The 16,401-nt window shown below is 31.0% G+C and overlaps 1 protein-coding gene across 2 annotated transcripts in view; it reads right to left on the bottom strand.

Annotated features, from left to right (window-relative positions):
* Nucleotides 1-862: 862 nt before the first annotated feature.
* The window catches only part of LOC121127920 (extracellular calcium-sensing receptor), a 71,315-nt gene continuing 55,776 nt past the window's right edge, over nt 863-16,401 (bottom strand). The window contains exon 6 of one of the 2 annotated variants that reach the window (XM_040723500.1): nt 863-1,207. In XM_040723500.1, the coding sequence (XP_040579434.1) occupies nt 1,059-1,207 (149 nt within the window). In that variant the 3' untranslated portion in view covers nt 863-1,058. Of the gene's footprint in view, nt 1,208-8,424; nt 8,681-16,401 lie in introns of those variants that run through there. The other variant, XM_040723501.1, reaches the window with a different exon arrangement.

Genomic DNA, 16,401 nt, shown 5'->3' with positions numbered 1-16,401 from the left:
CAAATCTGTATTAAGCAGTCAGGTCAGAAAAACTGATAAAGTCATCACTTAGTGCATGTGCCCTCTTGAACCATGCTCCCTATTTTGTAACAATTATAGATATTAAAACTGGAGACGTATCTCTTAGTGTACTGATACGCTTAAAAAGGGCGACCGTTAGAACAGGTTTGACTGGGTCAATAAACAAATTAATGGAACGACGTAGCTCAATGGACAACGTGCTCTACAAAAGTATCCTAGAAAAGGAAATATACTTTAAGTATGTTGACTTGAAAAAAGATTCCTAGGTCGGATGGAGTAAATGTATTACTATAACGTTTAATTATACTTTTATACTGAATCAGTGCAACTCCATTTGACCAATTCAAAGAACATTAACTAATTTAAAAAAAAAAAAAAAAAATGGTTCACTGATAATAGGCCGATCAATACTATTATTGGAAAACATATTCAGGGCCTCCTTAGCGCTCGGTCCCTGAACAATAAGAAGTGACGCCAACTCGAGTTTCTATGTGATATATATATAAATTGTTTAAAAACCCAAGATGCAGATGAAACTTAATAAATGTGGTAAAACGGATATTTTACCACCATTCACAAATGAGAGTTCTATACATGAGGGATCCTCGTTGGTAATGAGGAACAGGACACACCCTCAACGTAATTTCCCCTTGATGTCTGTACAGTTATGCCTTTTCCAAGTCATACTTTATGAAACAAGGCATTCCTCTAACTATGTATGTAAAAGAATGTAAATTACTCTTGGCAGTCGGAAGACGAATGCTTTTTTATTATTGGTAAAACGTGTAAAGGAGGTCGAGCTCCTATAATAGCACTACTCCTCGGAATAAACCACCATTAATTATTCTTCAACACAATATATTTATCTATATATTATTAATAATAAAAAACAATATTTATACACATTACAAACATTTGAGTATAATAAAAACTAAAGTCATGCGTCTTATGAGCTAAAAATTATATATAATTTGATAAATTTTAATACTTTTCTCGTCAAATGATGACATCATACACACATAGAATTGTACATTTCGTTAATAAATGAATCCAGGATGTCTATGATGGTTATGATGAATACTAGAGGTTTTGTAGAAGTACACATTTGGATTTGTAGATTTGAATCTCTCTTGATCGTAGATTGAAGCATAGGTATCTGGATCTAATGAGGATCGAACGTACATACCTATATGATGAATATAAATGAAAATTAATGATTATATTTGAAAATGGATAGGAGAATTTAAATAAGATAAATAAATCATTATCTCTCAGGCACTCAGGCAGGCATAAATGTTTTTGTTTTTTTCAAAATGGGGGACGGGGGGTCGTTCATAGACTCTATATTACGTATTTTTTATGTAGGGATATAACCCCAATGACCCCTGATAGATACCCGATCTCACTCCTCCTCTTCTTCACTTACTACTACAACATTGTCTCATTAAATCCTACGGATTTTTTATACAACTTTTTGAAATACTGATCCCTTCTCTCTTTGAACAACAATATGGGTGTAACAAATAGGTAAACAGGAGGGAAACAAAACAATTTGGAATGCGAGGCTGTCGTTGGAATATAAATACGTATCAGCTTCTTCCGCATAGAAAAATGTAACATGCCATGATCTATTTATAGGTAGTTGGTTGGTTAATTATATTATTATTATCATTTCAAGAGGTTCATGTTCCATAACTGTGTACTACATATGTTAGACAATGCTCTGTTTTCTTGGTTATTTTTCTATAGTAATACACTCTGTGTGTATGTCCTATTATTATAATAGGCAGCCAATTAAGGCATAGAGAGAGAGTTACCACTGATCAATCAACATATTTGCGATTGCTGAGGGATTTTGAGACATAATATTCAAAGTGAATCTCTTAAATTTTTTCAACGAACAAAAAGTTTCATTTCTAAAAAGCCATGCCTGCGTAAAGAATATATTATGAATGTGGGTTGTATTAGTCTTTTGTATAACTTATAAGATATATATCGTTCCTATCCTAGTTATCGTTTAAGTCATAGTTTAAAACGCTCTCTAAATGGTATCAGTAGGGAAAATATTAAATAACGTACGTGTATCAGTTTACCAATTTAAACCCCTTAAGTAAAAATTTCAATTTTCTTAATGTAGGATAATACTTTGCCCCTATTCTTAATTAAATAGAAAAAGTATTTATCATTTTTATAACATTACTAACTTCAAGATACCCGAGATAGATTGATGGTGACGTCACTGGTTCATATACACTGTTTTTTTTCGAAACGTCTTTGATCACTTTGATTCTGCTACAAATAACCATGTACAACAGATCAGAATTAGGATGTAAAGGAAAATCTCTGAAATGCTTTTTTTTACCACAATGTAAGATTAGTATTTATGAATTTGATTTCCAACAGTTTCAATTACAGGCTCGAGACCAGGTCGGAAGGTGGTGCATACTGTAGGAATGGAAGTCCTAAGCATACTCCTCAAATGGGACTCTACAGATGCTAAGAGGTTGGTGATGTTGCAATGGTGGACTCTACATGTTTTGGAATCAATATCTCAACATATTTTAAATGGCCAAAGATTTAGATCAGGAGGCCAAAATTCATTGGGTAAGAAATCCATGTTTTCTCTCATCCATGCTTTAACCAATTTTGCTTTATACGCTGGAGTACCATCTTATAGGAATACCCAGGACTTCTTTCCTCCTGCTGTTAGCCAGCACCATCTTGAAAAGCAAATTGGTGACATTTTGTCAACTTTTGAGACTATGATGCCAAGTATCATCACTGAGGGCAGATGATGTTTAGTCTCGGAGACTTCCAAAAGGCTTCCAGGTGTAGCAATGCAAGCAGATCTATTATTTTGTTTGTTAATGACAGGATCCACAGTAAGTGTATTCTCATTGCTCTAAAAGATGATCTTAACACCATTGTGTTTGAGTTCATTTCTTGAAGTGTTCCACACGGACATCCTTTCAACTTACCTCAGAGATCTCCTTCCAGAGCATTGGACAGCTTTAGAGACTGTAAACTTTCTCACATTCATCTTCTTGGCCAAATATAGGGTGTTTATCAGACTCAGAGGTAAATTATATTAGTTTCCTTCAGCTAAGAAATCTAGTTTCATATGATATAAATGTGAAAAAAAATGATTGGAAAATTACAAAACCTCTTAAACTGTCGGAATATTGGGAGTCAAAGACTTTTCGAACCCCCGGTATCTTAAGTTCATTCAGCAAAGATTGTTCCATCTGGCAACTTTTGCGCAGGAAATGTACGCGTCTATAAAACTTAGGAAATTTAGAAAATTAGTGATTGACACAATCCTATTATGAGTCATAAAAAGCCTTTAGAAAGAGAATTTAATCAAAAACTTTATCAGACTCCATGAAATATATTTATATAAATTAGAAACTTTTTATAAGGTTAATCGTCATGTTGTGACAGCTACAACTTTTCCACACCTGAGCAAAGGAGGGGCAGCTTTTATGCTAAAACATCGTGTTCTTCTTTGATCACATGTCGCATAATAGGGGATCTCTTATGATTATCTGGATTAAATATACGCCTTATTTTATTGATTTCAAACCATATTTGATACTTTAAGGTGAAAAAGAGTTTCTGCTATAAACAATCTACAGTGCAACTCCTGGGTTTTTAGTTTCCTATCAGGTATTTAAAATTCCAGTCACATTTTTTAAATCCAATTCTATTACTTTTTACAAAAATGTATAAGATCTAAGTTGCACTTACATATAAAATTACTTTACAATTTTTGTCGTTGAGCGTACCTTGTTTTTAAGAAAACCATCACTATTGTCAAGTTATTACCACATACATGAAGTTTTTATGTGTCTCATACATAGCTCATAGGAATTTGCACATCTCAAAGTTAAGAAAAAACTAAATTAAACTGATTAAATCACGTTTCCCTTTAACTAATAATGTGTATAATTAACTAATGTTTCTCTTTGAATTGATTTGATAATTTTGTATCTTAGCCATAAAGTTACTCATTTAATACTTAAAAGATATAAGAAGAACATTTTAATTCTATTTCATGATCTGATAAATAGATAAGCTTACGTTATTATCATAATTAAGATGCTATTGAAATAAATGCTTCATATCCTGTCTTGAAAAATAATGGCAATTTTTTTTACCATCAAAAATAAAATCTTTTATTTCAAAGTCATTCCGTATTATACTTTTTTTTTTTTTTTTGCAGTCTTATCACAAAACACTTGTAGCAAAGTTTGGTTTAAAGTATTATTTATATGGAATAACAACAATGAGATTAAAATGTCTCAAAGACATAAATACAGTCTTGAGCCTCGTATTTTGCCTAGAGATAAAGTATGACGACATAATTTATAACTATCTACACATTGTAAATCGATATAACATTCATGCGTAGTCGAATATAAATTGGATATCATTTCATATGCTTATCTGTAATTATTATCCTGTTCTATTTATAAACCGCTACTCAAAGCCTGAAGCAGCCATCAGATTGTTGTTTTCCACAATGTCATCATAAGTCACTTGATATTTTTTCCGAGCTGTTGATTAATCTACTTTTATTTGTGTCTTCAACGTTAATTTGATTAATCTTTGCATTACATTTTGTTAATCTCTCTATATTTCCTTTGCATGCAAGTTACATTTTTTTTAAAGTGGTAACTTGTACATTCAATAATCAGATTGTGCAAGTTGCATCCGAAAAATGGAATAAAACATATTTAGTATAAGAAGAAATTACCGTAGGTTGGGAGTTTTTCGAAAAATATGGTCATTTAAGCCATATTTGACTTGAATTTCATGAAAAAAGCTTCAAATTGCAATATTTCTTTGCTCAAACGCCTTTATAGGTCCTCAAAGTGCTATATTTGATGATTAAAGATGAATTGTAAACATTGCCTTTTTGGTAAAAATTAATAATTGATAAGTATGTATATATGCTGATCCATTAATGATCCATTGTCACTTACGGGTATACTTACACGTTTACATAATTCATATGAATTTGTCAAAATGAAATGATAGCCTCAATTATTTTTTTAGTAACTAAAATGGCTTAAAATATAACTAAGCATAACGTAAACATTGCAGCCGGAACGATCCAATTGTACAAGTTAAATGTTATTACTTTGTATAAATTTATGAATTAATAAATGGATCTTCGAAAAAAAAAAAAAAAAGACTAAAAGAAAATAAGAGAAATATTTTTTCTTTAAAAAAGGTTTCTTAAGAAAGATATTTAATTACCTTTCCTAACTTAAAACACTATTGAAAAAAATTATTAATAATATTAATTTTAACTTTCCCTAAAAACACAACAAATTCGAAATTCAATTTAAATTATGACAAACAAAAGATTTAAAAGGGCTTGTAAGCTCTATACACACAAAAACCGTGCCTGGTGATGTCATAAGCTCTGGTAAAGTATTAAATTTTGTTCTTTCTAAATAATCCTACGTGGTATATGTTTTGGTATCACTATTTACGAGTACCTTTCTGAATCGTTTTGTGAATTTTTTTGTTTAAAAAAAAAAAGAAGAAAAATGGTCCCTACTATTACAAAAATGAAATTTTTTACAAAAAAAATTCAAAATTTAAATTTTTTTCGTAAAAAAATTTCAAAATTAAATTTTTAGGACAAAAATTCGAAAATTAAATTTAAATTTTTGGAAAAATACCACAGAAATTTATAAAAAACTTAATTTTTTGGAAAAATATTTCAAAAATTTAAAGCTGTATCAGAAAAATAATTTTTTTTTAGAAATCCAAAGCTATTCTCAAGCAATTCAAAGTCCACAGTTACTTGCAAAAAATTTTAAAACTTTTATTTCAAATATTAAACTTTGTGAAAAATATTTCAAAATTAAATTTAAAATATTAAATTTTTAGGACAAACATTCGAAAATTACATTTAAATTTTTGGAAAAATACCACAGAAATTTATAAAAAACTTAATTTTTTGGAAAAATATTTCAAAAATTTAAAGCTGTATCAGAAAAATAATTTTTTTTGAAAAAAAATTAAAATATTAAATTCTATTTGGGGAAAAACAAAAATTCCATATATATATATATATATATTGCTTTTTTTTGGATGGGGGGAGGGGGCTTCAGTACGTCCACCCAATCGCCTACGGACGCCCCTATCTTTTATTTACGTGTAGATGCATAACTTAAATCTTCATGCATACTAATTAATTAGCGCTGAACTCATTTAGCCAAAAGTATCATAATTCCTTCCAGCCTCTTATATGACTCAATTTCCTATGACCTTCTATATAGGTATGTATAATACATCCCATAATGCAAATGCCTAATGCTGTTGTAAAAATGAATCATAAACTTCAATCTGCAAAGTAGATATTCTTTAGATTAAAGCTGTAATATTCACTAATATATAATTTTGAAAAGACAGAAGTAGTTTATCATCAACTTATTAAAAATCCATTTCCTTATTTATGTATGTATTTCTAAAATAATCTCATTCTTACGATTATCCAAACATCATACCACTGACATTATTAAGATTTATTATTGTTGGTAGGTATGTCTACGTCTTATGTACATGGTAATTAACAACATAATACTTAATATATTATTATTAGTTTTAATCAATTGACAGTAATGAAAGAAGACGGAAGAATTTTTTATTTAGGTATGTTGAAATACATAATATCAATTATAATGAATATGAACTACCCCCATTATGAAATAATGGGGCATTAACCGGCATTGTCCGGAGTTATTAAGCATAGACAAACATAAAATTTTTGCTTGAATAATATAAAAGATAACTCACTAATAAATCCTTGGAGGGTACTTTCGTTTTATCATGAGCACGCTCACACTACTCACTCAATACTTAGACGTTCTCTCCTCAAGAATAAATAAATAATAATAACAGCTAGGTAGATTTTTATTTTTTTTTGAAAATTATAATTTTACTTCGCTAGGATCCCCCTTTTTTTAAAACAAACCCCATCATAAAAATTTTTACGCATGTTTTCTACTCCAAGATAAAAATTCCTCTACTAAGGGGGAGGGACTACAGCCCACCACACCCGAAGACGCCCTTGGACAGCTTAGAATAATTATTTTAATATGATTTGATGAGCCAGGCAGTACTTTAGCTCGTAGCTCTAAAACTCATCTAAAGTCAAATTAATTTGTCAAATTTTTTATATAAAGTACTTCCTTTTTTTTCTTAATTAATATGAGCTGAACTAAGCGCCTGCGAGTATTTATTCATTTTACACAATGCTCTCTTAGTATTATAGTCCTTTTAAAAAATGCTGTATTGTTATATACATACAGATTTACTTTGCTTACAAATTAATAATAATAATTAATCATATGGATAACATCTCTAATAGTCTGCTAGATATATATCAAATAATACTTTCATATTTACTTTTTTCGTTATGGTAAATTTTGTAATAGATTGAGTTTGTTTTCTGTCTCACAAACATCTGGTAGTTTTTCAGCCATATATTTTAGGTTCTAACGTATTGCTTTTTAACTTTCGTTTATCTTAATGGCCATTAATTAGACAACTGACACCACATCATTGAGCCAAATTTTAGGGAACGTTTTCAAGGAGTACAGTTATTCTCAAATAGGAGTACACGTACCTTTTAGGATTCTGGGAGGCACTCCAAGGGGTACTTAAGATTTGAAAAAATATATATTAAAAAACAGCATCATTTCAAAAGTTCTCTGGCCACAAAACTAGGATCTGACTCTATTTGGACGTAGGATAATTAATAGATAGAAGAATAATGCATCTCTCTTTTTTTAATAAACACAGATGTGGTGCATTTTCCTTTCAGCTGTTTTCATTATTTTCATAAGATGTCTCGAATGTTCACCACTAGATATAGTAAAGGTCACATCGTGCCAAGGATAAACTTAATACACCCAAAATAAGAAAGATGATCTTTAACGAGTTCAAATAGAATATGTACACTTTTAAAAATTTTCATATGAATTAAAATGAAAGAAGAAGACATTTGGAAGAACGGCCCTTTGGTCAACAAACCACCAAAAATAAAAATCGAGTCTCAAATAGTTCTTGTACAAATAAGGAAAAATTAAGCCATAGATTTATGAGAAGGACATATAAGTCATGATTTACAAATGTGGAGCTCATTTTTCCAAAAAAATAAAAATGAAAAACCAACAATCTGCATGAATTCGATCCTTATCAAATTCACACAATCTTTTTCCTTAAATGAATTGAACTTCAAAAAAAACCCCACATGTGGTATACTTTGTTACGAACAGATGCATTGTCTACTGCAAAAACAAAATGAGTCCAAAAATTCCCAATGAATATTGATCATCCCTGAGATTAAATAATACTTCCTCAATCATTAATTATAATCCCAAATAAGATTCACAACATTTATTCGTACGAATTATTATTTATGAAAGGTTGACAAAGAGGAATTTACATAATATGTATATACAAATGAACCATCATAATATATTTATCTATTTTGATTGACTAAAGCACTCAAATGAATGACCTTGCACAGAGTGCAATCTACAAAAATCAAAAACTCACTATACATCCTATATATAAAATCTTTTTTTTTTTTCATGTTTTGAAATTTAGATGCGTTCAATCAACTCTGGATAATGATCTGAAAAAAGAAAAAGTTTCAATAAGGATTCATTTTCAAATCACCGGGTTTGTAATGTATCTATGTTAGTGTTCAAGTTTCGATTGAAAAGTGACCGGCCTAATACCGTTATAGTTTTTGAAAGACTGAACTAATACGGTCAAAGTTCGGCCTAGATAAATTCATATAGTATTAATTATTGATTAAAAAAATTCGATCTTTTTAAAAGAAAAAACCAAAAAAATCAATTTTAAAAAATTTTGATTCGAGTTCATAAAAAAATAAATTTTTTTTTTAGTAAAGAAAACAAAAAAGGGTTGATAGAAAATAAAGTTTTAGTCTATGGTTTAAGTTTCGATCCACGGAACGACTTTAAGCCGCAGTATTGACCAATGTTTTGGTCCAAATTGGTCAAGAAAAAATCAATTGAAAATAGTAAATAAATTTTGAATATAATAAAATAGTCTCAACATTGTTTATTTAAAGGTAGTTGAAAAAGTAATTTCGTATTATTTACTTTATTTTAATGCTTTTAGGAATTTTTAATTGCCCTAAATGTTCAATAACTTGTTGCCAATGAGAATACAATTTCATGATGTTCTTTACAAAATTGTCCCTACAAAAAAAGTCAACATCGGATAATCGGTTCTTTAAGAATTGAGACTTCTCCATTGAGCTAAGATTTGTACCCCAAAGCCAGTTTATATAGAAGGAAGAGGTGGTAGTCACTTTTTGCCAGGTCCGGATGGAAGGTTAGGAACATAAGAAATTCCCATCTGAGCTCCTGGAGCTTCTGACGTGTCATCAAAGATGGTTGCGGCCTGGCGTTGTTTGGATGATGTCTCGGATAATATTATATTTTCACCAATACTATTAATCTGCTCCATCACCAGAAAATTTAAATGTTATTTTTTCTCTATTCAGATTTATAAAATGAACAAAAATTCTTAAAATCCCTTTAAATGTTACTCGAACCGAAAGAGTATATATATCAATTTTTTTGGTCGTTTCGGAATGTGTTTTTCCTTTTCAGGTATTCAAATTGTAAAATATGGCAGATTTCTTTTTATTATACGATGCACGATAATTCACGAATAAACTCGGCTATAAAACACATTAAAAAGTATTAAATACATTAATAGACCTTTAGTCATCTTATCGTATCATCCATCCTATGTGACCAATGATGAACAAGATATACTCAATTAAAAAAGGGGAGGGAAATACGAAATTACTTTTTTCCCAACCTAATATATTATTAAAGAAATTAAATTCAACGTACTAAAAGATAGTGTTTTGTCGGTCCGTATTTATTTGGTCCAGTTCAGTCCAGTCGAATGACCGGTCATTAGTACTGTTAGTACTAGAACTGATTAAACAAAGAATAAATATAGTCTTTACAAAGGACTAAACTTTGTAAGTTTTTAGGACAGTATGAAGATTGTTGATCGGACTGAGACGATTGAAAGGGACTGCAGTCTTCAGTTTAAATATGGTCGACTTTTAGAGCACTACACAAAGATCTAAAATTGTCGTATTTTCCCAGGATTTTACAAGGACCCAAAACAAGCAAACAAAGTCATCCCATTTTCAGGCATTGGTAAAAATATGGAGTCAAGGTTAAAACTTATATTTAGTTGTAAGACGGTTGAGAGAGTGTAGGAGATGATTAAGACATGCACTTTATTCTTTTTTAACCTCACCTTTTGCTTTAATTAAGATGATGATGATTGTAACGAACATTATTTCCCAAGGATTTTAAAACAAATCTTAATATTTATAATTATTCATATACAATATATATATGATTATAAACATAATATATGAAATAAAATTATTATAAAAATATATATATCAATTAATTAAACTGATCGTAGACTTTTATATCTATCTTTATAAAATATTTTAATTATTAGTGTTGCCATAACTCAAACTTAAAAATGGACTCAACTAAAAAATAAAAATTGGAATAAAAGACAAACTTTTTCGATGCAGAACTTTAATTTGAAAATTATCTAAATACAGAACTAAATTAATTATAAAAATATGTCAAATCTGTACTAAGCAGTCAGGGAAGGTAAAAAAAAGGGACCTCCTAAGCCAGTTTTCATATTTTGTAAAATAATTAAATTAGGTATTAACACATAGTGTGGTGAAAAGCTTATAATATTTGGGCGTTGAATCAGGTGTGTCTGTATCATTAAAAACAATAAACGATGGTTGAAAAAGATAAAATGGAAAGAAGTTAATTTTATATATGCAGTTCATTTCAAATTACGAATGTGATTGGATATGTAATAACAGGGCAAACACTTGAATTTCGAACTTTTGAACATTATACTACATATTTGGAACACTTTACTTCACAATAAATTATTTCCAATATCTACCGAAAAAACAAACACATTTGAACCAATTATAATTGAATAAAGCAAAAAGACTAAATGTGACATTGTTTGTATAGTGAAAGTCAAAATGTTTTGTCCAAAGTGAATATTTATTATTTGCATTCTTTCTTAGATTCGAGTATTTTCCTTAGGATATCAAAGATATTACAAAAATATATAAAAGTATTGGCGTTACATTTTTATTCAATAATTAACACATATTGATCCATTTTAACTCTTTTTTTTAATGTTAGAAATATAGCTTAATTCTAGCCTTTTGGGATTTTCAAGCTTATCAAACTGTGATAAAGCAATACCCAAGTCTTTTGAATAAAGTTGCTGCAACTTTTTAAGCCATTAAAGTCAATAGAGGTAAATATCAAATTTTGATGTCTCTTAAGACAGAAACCTCAAGTTGAGGAGCCAATTAATTCAGCCTCTTATTATACCAAGGGAAATACCAAGAGAAATAGACCATAAAATAATGGTATCGTCTACACACAGAGTTGGTTATGGGTTATGAACATTCGTTTTCAGCTATAAATGATCCTAATCTGTAATAAAACAAAATTTAAAGAAATATTGCTCCTGTAACAGTAATATTGAAAACTGACTTCTGCAGATTCAAAACTTAGGTTGGGAGATATTATTTTGTTGATTTTAAATTTGTGTTTATTCAGAATCTTTCTATTTAGGTTAATTATCAAATAGATGTAAAATATAGTGCATATAAACATGAATTTATTAATCTTAAACTAAAAGTATTGTCATTTTGAATAGCACGGATGTATTTTTAGAGGACTAAAGTCTCTACTTGTGTTGTTTGCAGGGGCGTTCTTAGCTCTCATCTGTTAGCCACAAAAATTATCATCAACATTATATCATTACTTATATATATAAAGGTTTATTGTATAACACATGAGCTGAAAAAAGTCACGGCCTTAAGAGAGAAAACATGTTTTTTTTCGTACAAAATCGGGATTTTAAAATGATTTTTATTTTATCCTCTTTATGGAGAGTCCCTATAACACTTTTCAAGCTAAGCAATGGCTTGAAAAGTATTTTTTCCAATCAAAATACACTGTTAAATTAAATCAGGAAATCCTTTTTATCATTTTGTTTTCTTTTAAATCAAAGATCGTCAAAATCGTTAAGCTAAAAAAGGTTGTCATTTAAAATTTTGAAGATTGTCTTTAAAAGTCTTTATTAATGCTGAAAATGGGAAAAATTATGCAGTAAATCAAGAGCCTTTTCATCCCATGTGTTATATACATACAGGGATCCGAAGCAAAACGTGGACTGAATGACTGAGTTGAGAAAACGGTCAACAGAGAAACTTTTTTTTACAAAAATTGAATCATGAGCTTTGTACAACATAAAATCAATATGGTCGCCCTCACTCTTGTCCAAATGCAAATATTTCAGAAGATAAATCGGATAATTTAATTGCTTCGCAATCACATTCCCTCCATATGGCGGCAGAAAGCCTTGTAGGAGTTGATGATGAACTTCTCAGTGAAAAGCTGTTCCATGTGTTATTTCCTGCATTGAAATATCAGGCCTTGAAACAAGTCCACGTTCGGGCGAGATGTCAGGAAAGTGTCAATCTACAAAGTGCAAAACTAAGCATTAGTCCAATTTTGTTTCAAATCCGGCGAAGATGATGGCCAAGTGGCCTTGGGCCAAAAATCATCCATCTTGTTGGTGTAGAACTTCTGGTATTTGAAAATGTGGTGTGAGGGTGCACCATCTTGGGAAACACATAGTTGTACTTTTTGATAGGTGTTTTGAGCCATGACAAAACTTGGTAAACCTCAGCCCCTTGTTGTAGGCCTCCTGGCACATTTTCTCCACAGCCTTAAAAAAGAAGCGAGACATCTTCTTGCCGTCGGACGCCATATCCCCCATGACCATTGTTTGGGCCAGATATTTTATACAGAACACCCCTTTGACCACCTCTGGTGATTCTCCAAGCCAACGGTCGTTCAGATGGTTGTAAACCTGGTCCACGGTGAAAATCTTCTCCGGGTGAGATTTTTGTTAGTGGATCCATTTGCGTCTTGATCCAAACATGAACTTTCTTTCACCTTTGCAGTCTCCTTTCCTTTGGAGTGTACATCACAGGTGGTGTGGGGTCCTTGTGTGAGAGGACAACCCCAAGTCCTCCTTCACAGCCCTCCTATTTGTCCACTTCAAACTTGTTAAAGAGTCGATTCATCGATTTTGTAGGGTCCTCCTTGATCTTCTTCTTCAGTTCCCCAGAAACTCAGAATCCCTTTTCAAGCTGTGTCCCCCACTTCCTTCTTTCCTTGAGAGTTCTTTTCCATCCTTTTTCATCTTGGCCTTCTTCAAAATGAGACTCCTGGAGCACTTCACAATGGCCATTATCTCTGAAACCTCAATTTTGGCATCCAGAAGGTCTGAGATCCTCTGATTTTTTGCTTCTTGCTCACTCATGATGAAGGATTTGAGAAATGTTTATTTATACAAAAAGGACAGGAGACTCGGAATATACAGGGAAAAATCACAGAAACCTTTCTATTTTAATTACATCATTATCATTTATTAACAGTCCACGTTTTGCTTCCGAACCCTGTATATATATATATATGTCTATTTTATAACACATGGGCTGAAAATAGTCACGGCTGTAAGAAAGAAAACTTGTTTTTTCCGTATAAAATTGGTTTTTTAAAATTATAATTCTTGATTGATTTTTATTTTATTCTCTTTATAGAGCGGAGTCCCCAAAGCACTTTTCAAGCCCTTGCATAGCTTGAACAGTATTTTTTACAAAAAAAATGAGCTCTAAAATTAAAACAGGAAATTGTTTTTTTTATCATTTTTGGGGGAAAATAACAGAAATAGGGTCATAACTCACAAATTAAAAAACCCATTGTCATGAAATTTTGATAGTTGCCTTTTGAGGCTTGGTATTAACTGAAAATGAGCTAAATTACGAGTTGTAAAGTCCGGGACTTTTCATCCCATGTGTTATATACATACATATATATATTTTTTTTTTTTTGGGGGGGGGGGTAGAGCCGGAACTATAGTGGTACAGAAGTACTAACCCAGTTCAAAATGGTACTATACTAAATTCATATCAGAATCGAGTATTTCAGTGTCTTAAGCAATTATTCTGATTCTGAACTTCAAACTGGTCTTTTATAACGCCATTACATTTCTGAGCTGGTTCCTTTTGCCTATTTTCAAACAAAAACGCAGCGAACGTCCCTTTAAAGTAATTAAAAATTGCCCTTAATGAAATTTCTGCTTTTATTTCTTTTAAGTCAAGAAAGTAAATAAGATATTCAAATATCAATACTAAACCAGTAAAAAAATATAGGTTTTCGGACAATACTATTTCAAACATATCAAAATAACTAAAATCTCATTAGAAACATTCAGCTATTTCTATGTGATGACCTCCCAGAAAGGAGACACAATATTATCCCTACAATATATTCACTATTCACACAAATGTTTGTAAACCTTTCAATAAGGAAATGCAATACATTGCATGGCAGATTTTCTAGATTTCCTGAGCCAAAAGTTTAACCACAATTATTGCTAAATAAGTTTATGCATATGAATGTTCTTGCAGTTAGAAAAAATGAAAAGAAAAAAGAATACGTAGGGTTTTTTATTTTCACACTTCCTAATATGCACTTATTAGATAATGAACATATTTATCTGTTCAAGTAGCAAAGCTGGGAGAGACCAACCCACTCGTAACATTTGTAGAAAAGGGATTATTATGAATGAGAAGAACAAAACCGATTTTACCGTGAGTGGGGCATGAAACAAAGATAAATGTGAGAAACCCTTCTCCCTCTGGACTTTTTAAAATTTGATTTTTTTTTTCAAAATGATGTTTTCTTTTTTTCAAAAAAGGCCTTTTTGATCAATTCCTTCAAAGTAGGCAAAAACAATTGGGGTTGGCATTCTTAACTCTAAATCTTACATTACTAAAAAGTTATCTTTGAATGAACCAATACATAGCATGGAGAAATATTTATTAGACTCCTTCAAGATATTGGATTTAATTGCTAAGAAGGAGGAGGACCTTTGACAACCGTCATTGGAAGTTGGTGATTGACACTCCTCTCTGGAAATCTCGTAGGGGCTCAGGTCTAGGAGCATCATTGCAAGAGCACTCTGATTATTAAATGACCTTGAGTTTCCCCTAACGATCCAAGAGAGTGGTCCCATTCATTAAATTCAGATTTGTCCCTCTAAGTCCCATTGGGTAGCACTCAGTGGCTCCTTGAAAGGTCTACGGGCCAAGTTCAGGGATGACACCACATTAGGGTTAGGAACAGAGAATGGCGCAGTCAAAGTATATAGGGTGGGATCCAAGGCCCTATTGCGTGATATGAACACGGGACACACTAGCCCTGTTCAAAGAATCGCCTTGCTTACGGACAAGAAGCACATTTCATCCTTCTCGGATGATAAAACAACAACATTGTGGACGCCCCCTCGGGGCAGTCTATTTTTAACAGACTGCCAGAATGACTATGTCCGATCGGGAGATGCTTCTCCCGTGTTATCCCATCTCTACGGCTCTGCTTCTATGATTACACAATTAAACTACGGGATAAAAGACAATCCACTCCTGTTGTGACACTAGACCAGAGTACTCCTGTTGAAGACATACTATTGATTTCTACAAGGTAGAGCTCTATTAGCATCTGCAGGAGAGTATCATTTGAAAATCCCTAAAGACGATACATTCGAAATAGCAGAGGATATTGTAGAATATTTTCTGGAAAAATCTATAAGGTACATTAAACTTTTAAATCTTGGGGCTTAAATGGCAATAAAAATAGGGCATTTTTAGATTTCTGACTTTTAGGGTATTTTATGCTTTTCTTTATTGTTGGTATATTGGTATTTTTGGTAAGGATAAACTTGTAGAACGTTTTAGTTTTCATAAATGAGTTGTATACTACTTATTTATTGTATAGATTTTGAGTGTACTTTTGTAACTAAAGAAGTCTTTATCTTTTGGTACTAATTTTAATATACAATGTATATTTAAATTTTTTTTACATCATATAATTACTAAATTTCTTATTTTTTTTTATTTTATATAGTAAAGAACGTTAAAAAAATGCCCTCTTTAAGTAAAATTTTTCATAATGTATATCGATTGATTTTTTAAAAAGAATAAGAAGGCTTTATTTAATTTAATCATTTCTGTCATTAATACATTTTAAGACCTACTTTGAAAGAAAAAAGTGAATCCTTTTCCTTTTTTTAATGTATTTTATGAATTTTTTTCTATGCATATATATTAAAATGAAGTTATATCTTAAGAGTCGGGCCTAGGGAAGTTGTATTTACTCA

This window comes from Lepeophtheirus salmonis, chromosome 13 (assembly GCF_016086655.4).
Source record: "Lepeophtheirus salmonis chromosome 13, UVic_Lsal_1.4, whole genome shotgun sequence".
NCBI classification, from domain to species: Eukaryota; Metazoa; Arthropoda; class Copepoda; order Siphonostomatoida; family Caligidae; genus Lepeophtheirus; species Lepeophtheirus salmonis.
The sequence above is the reverse complement of the archived record's forward strand: the minus strand, read 5'-3'. Positions and strand labels throughout refer to the sequence as shown.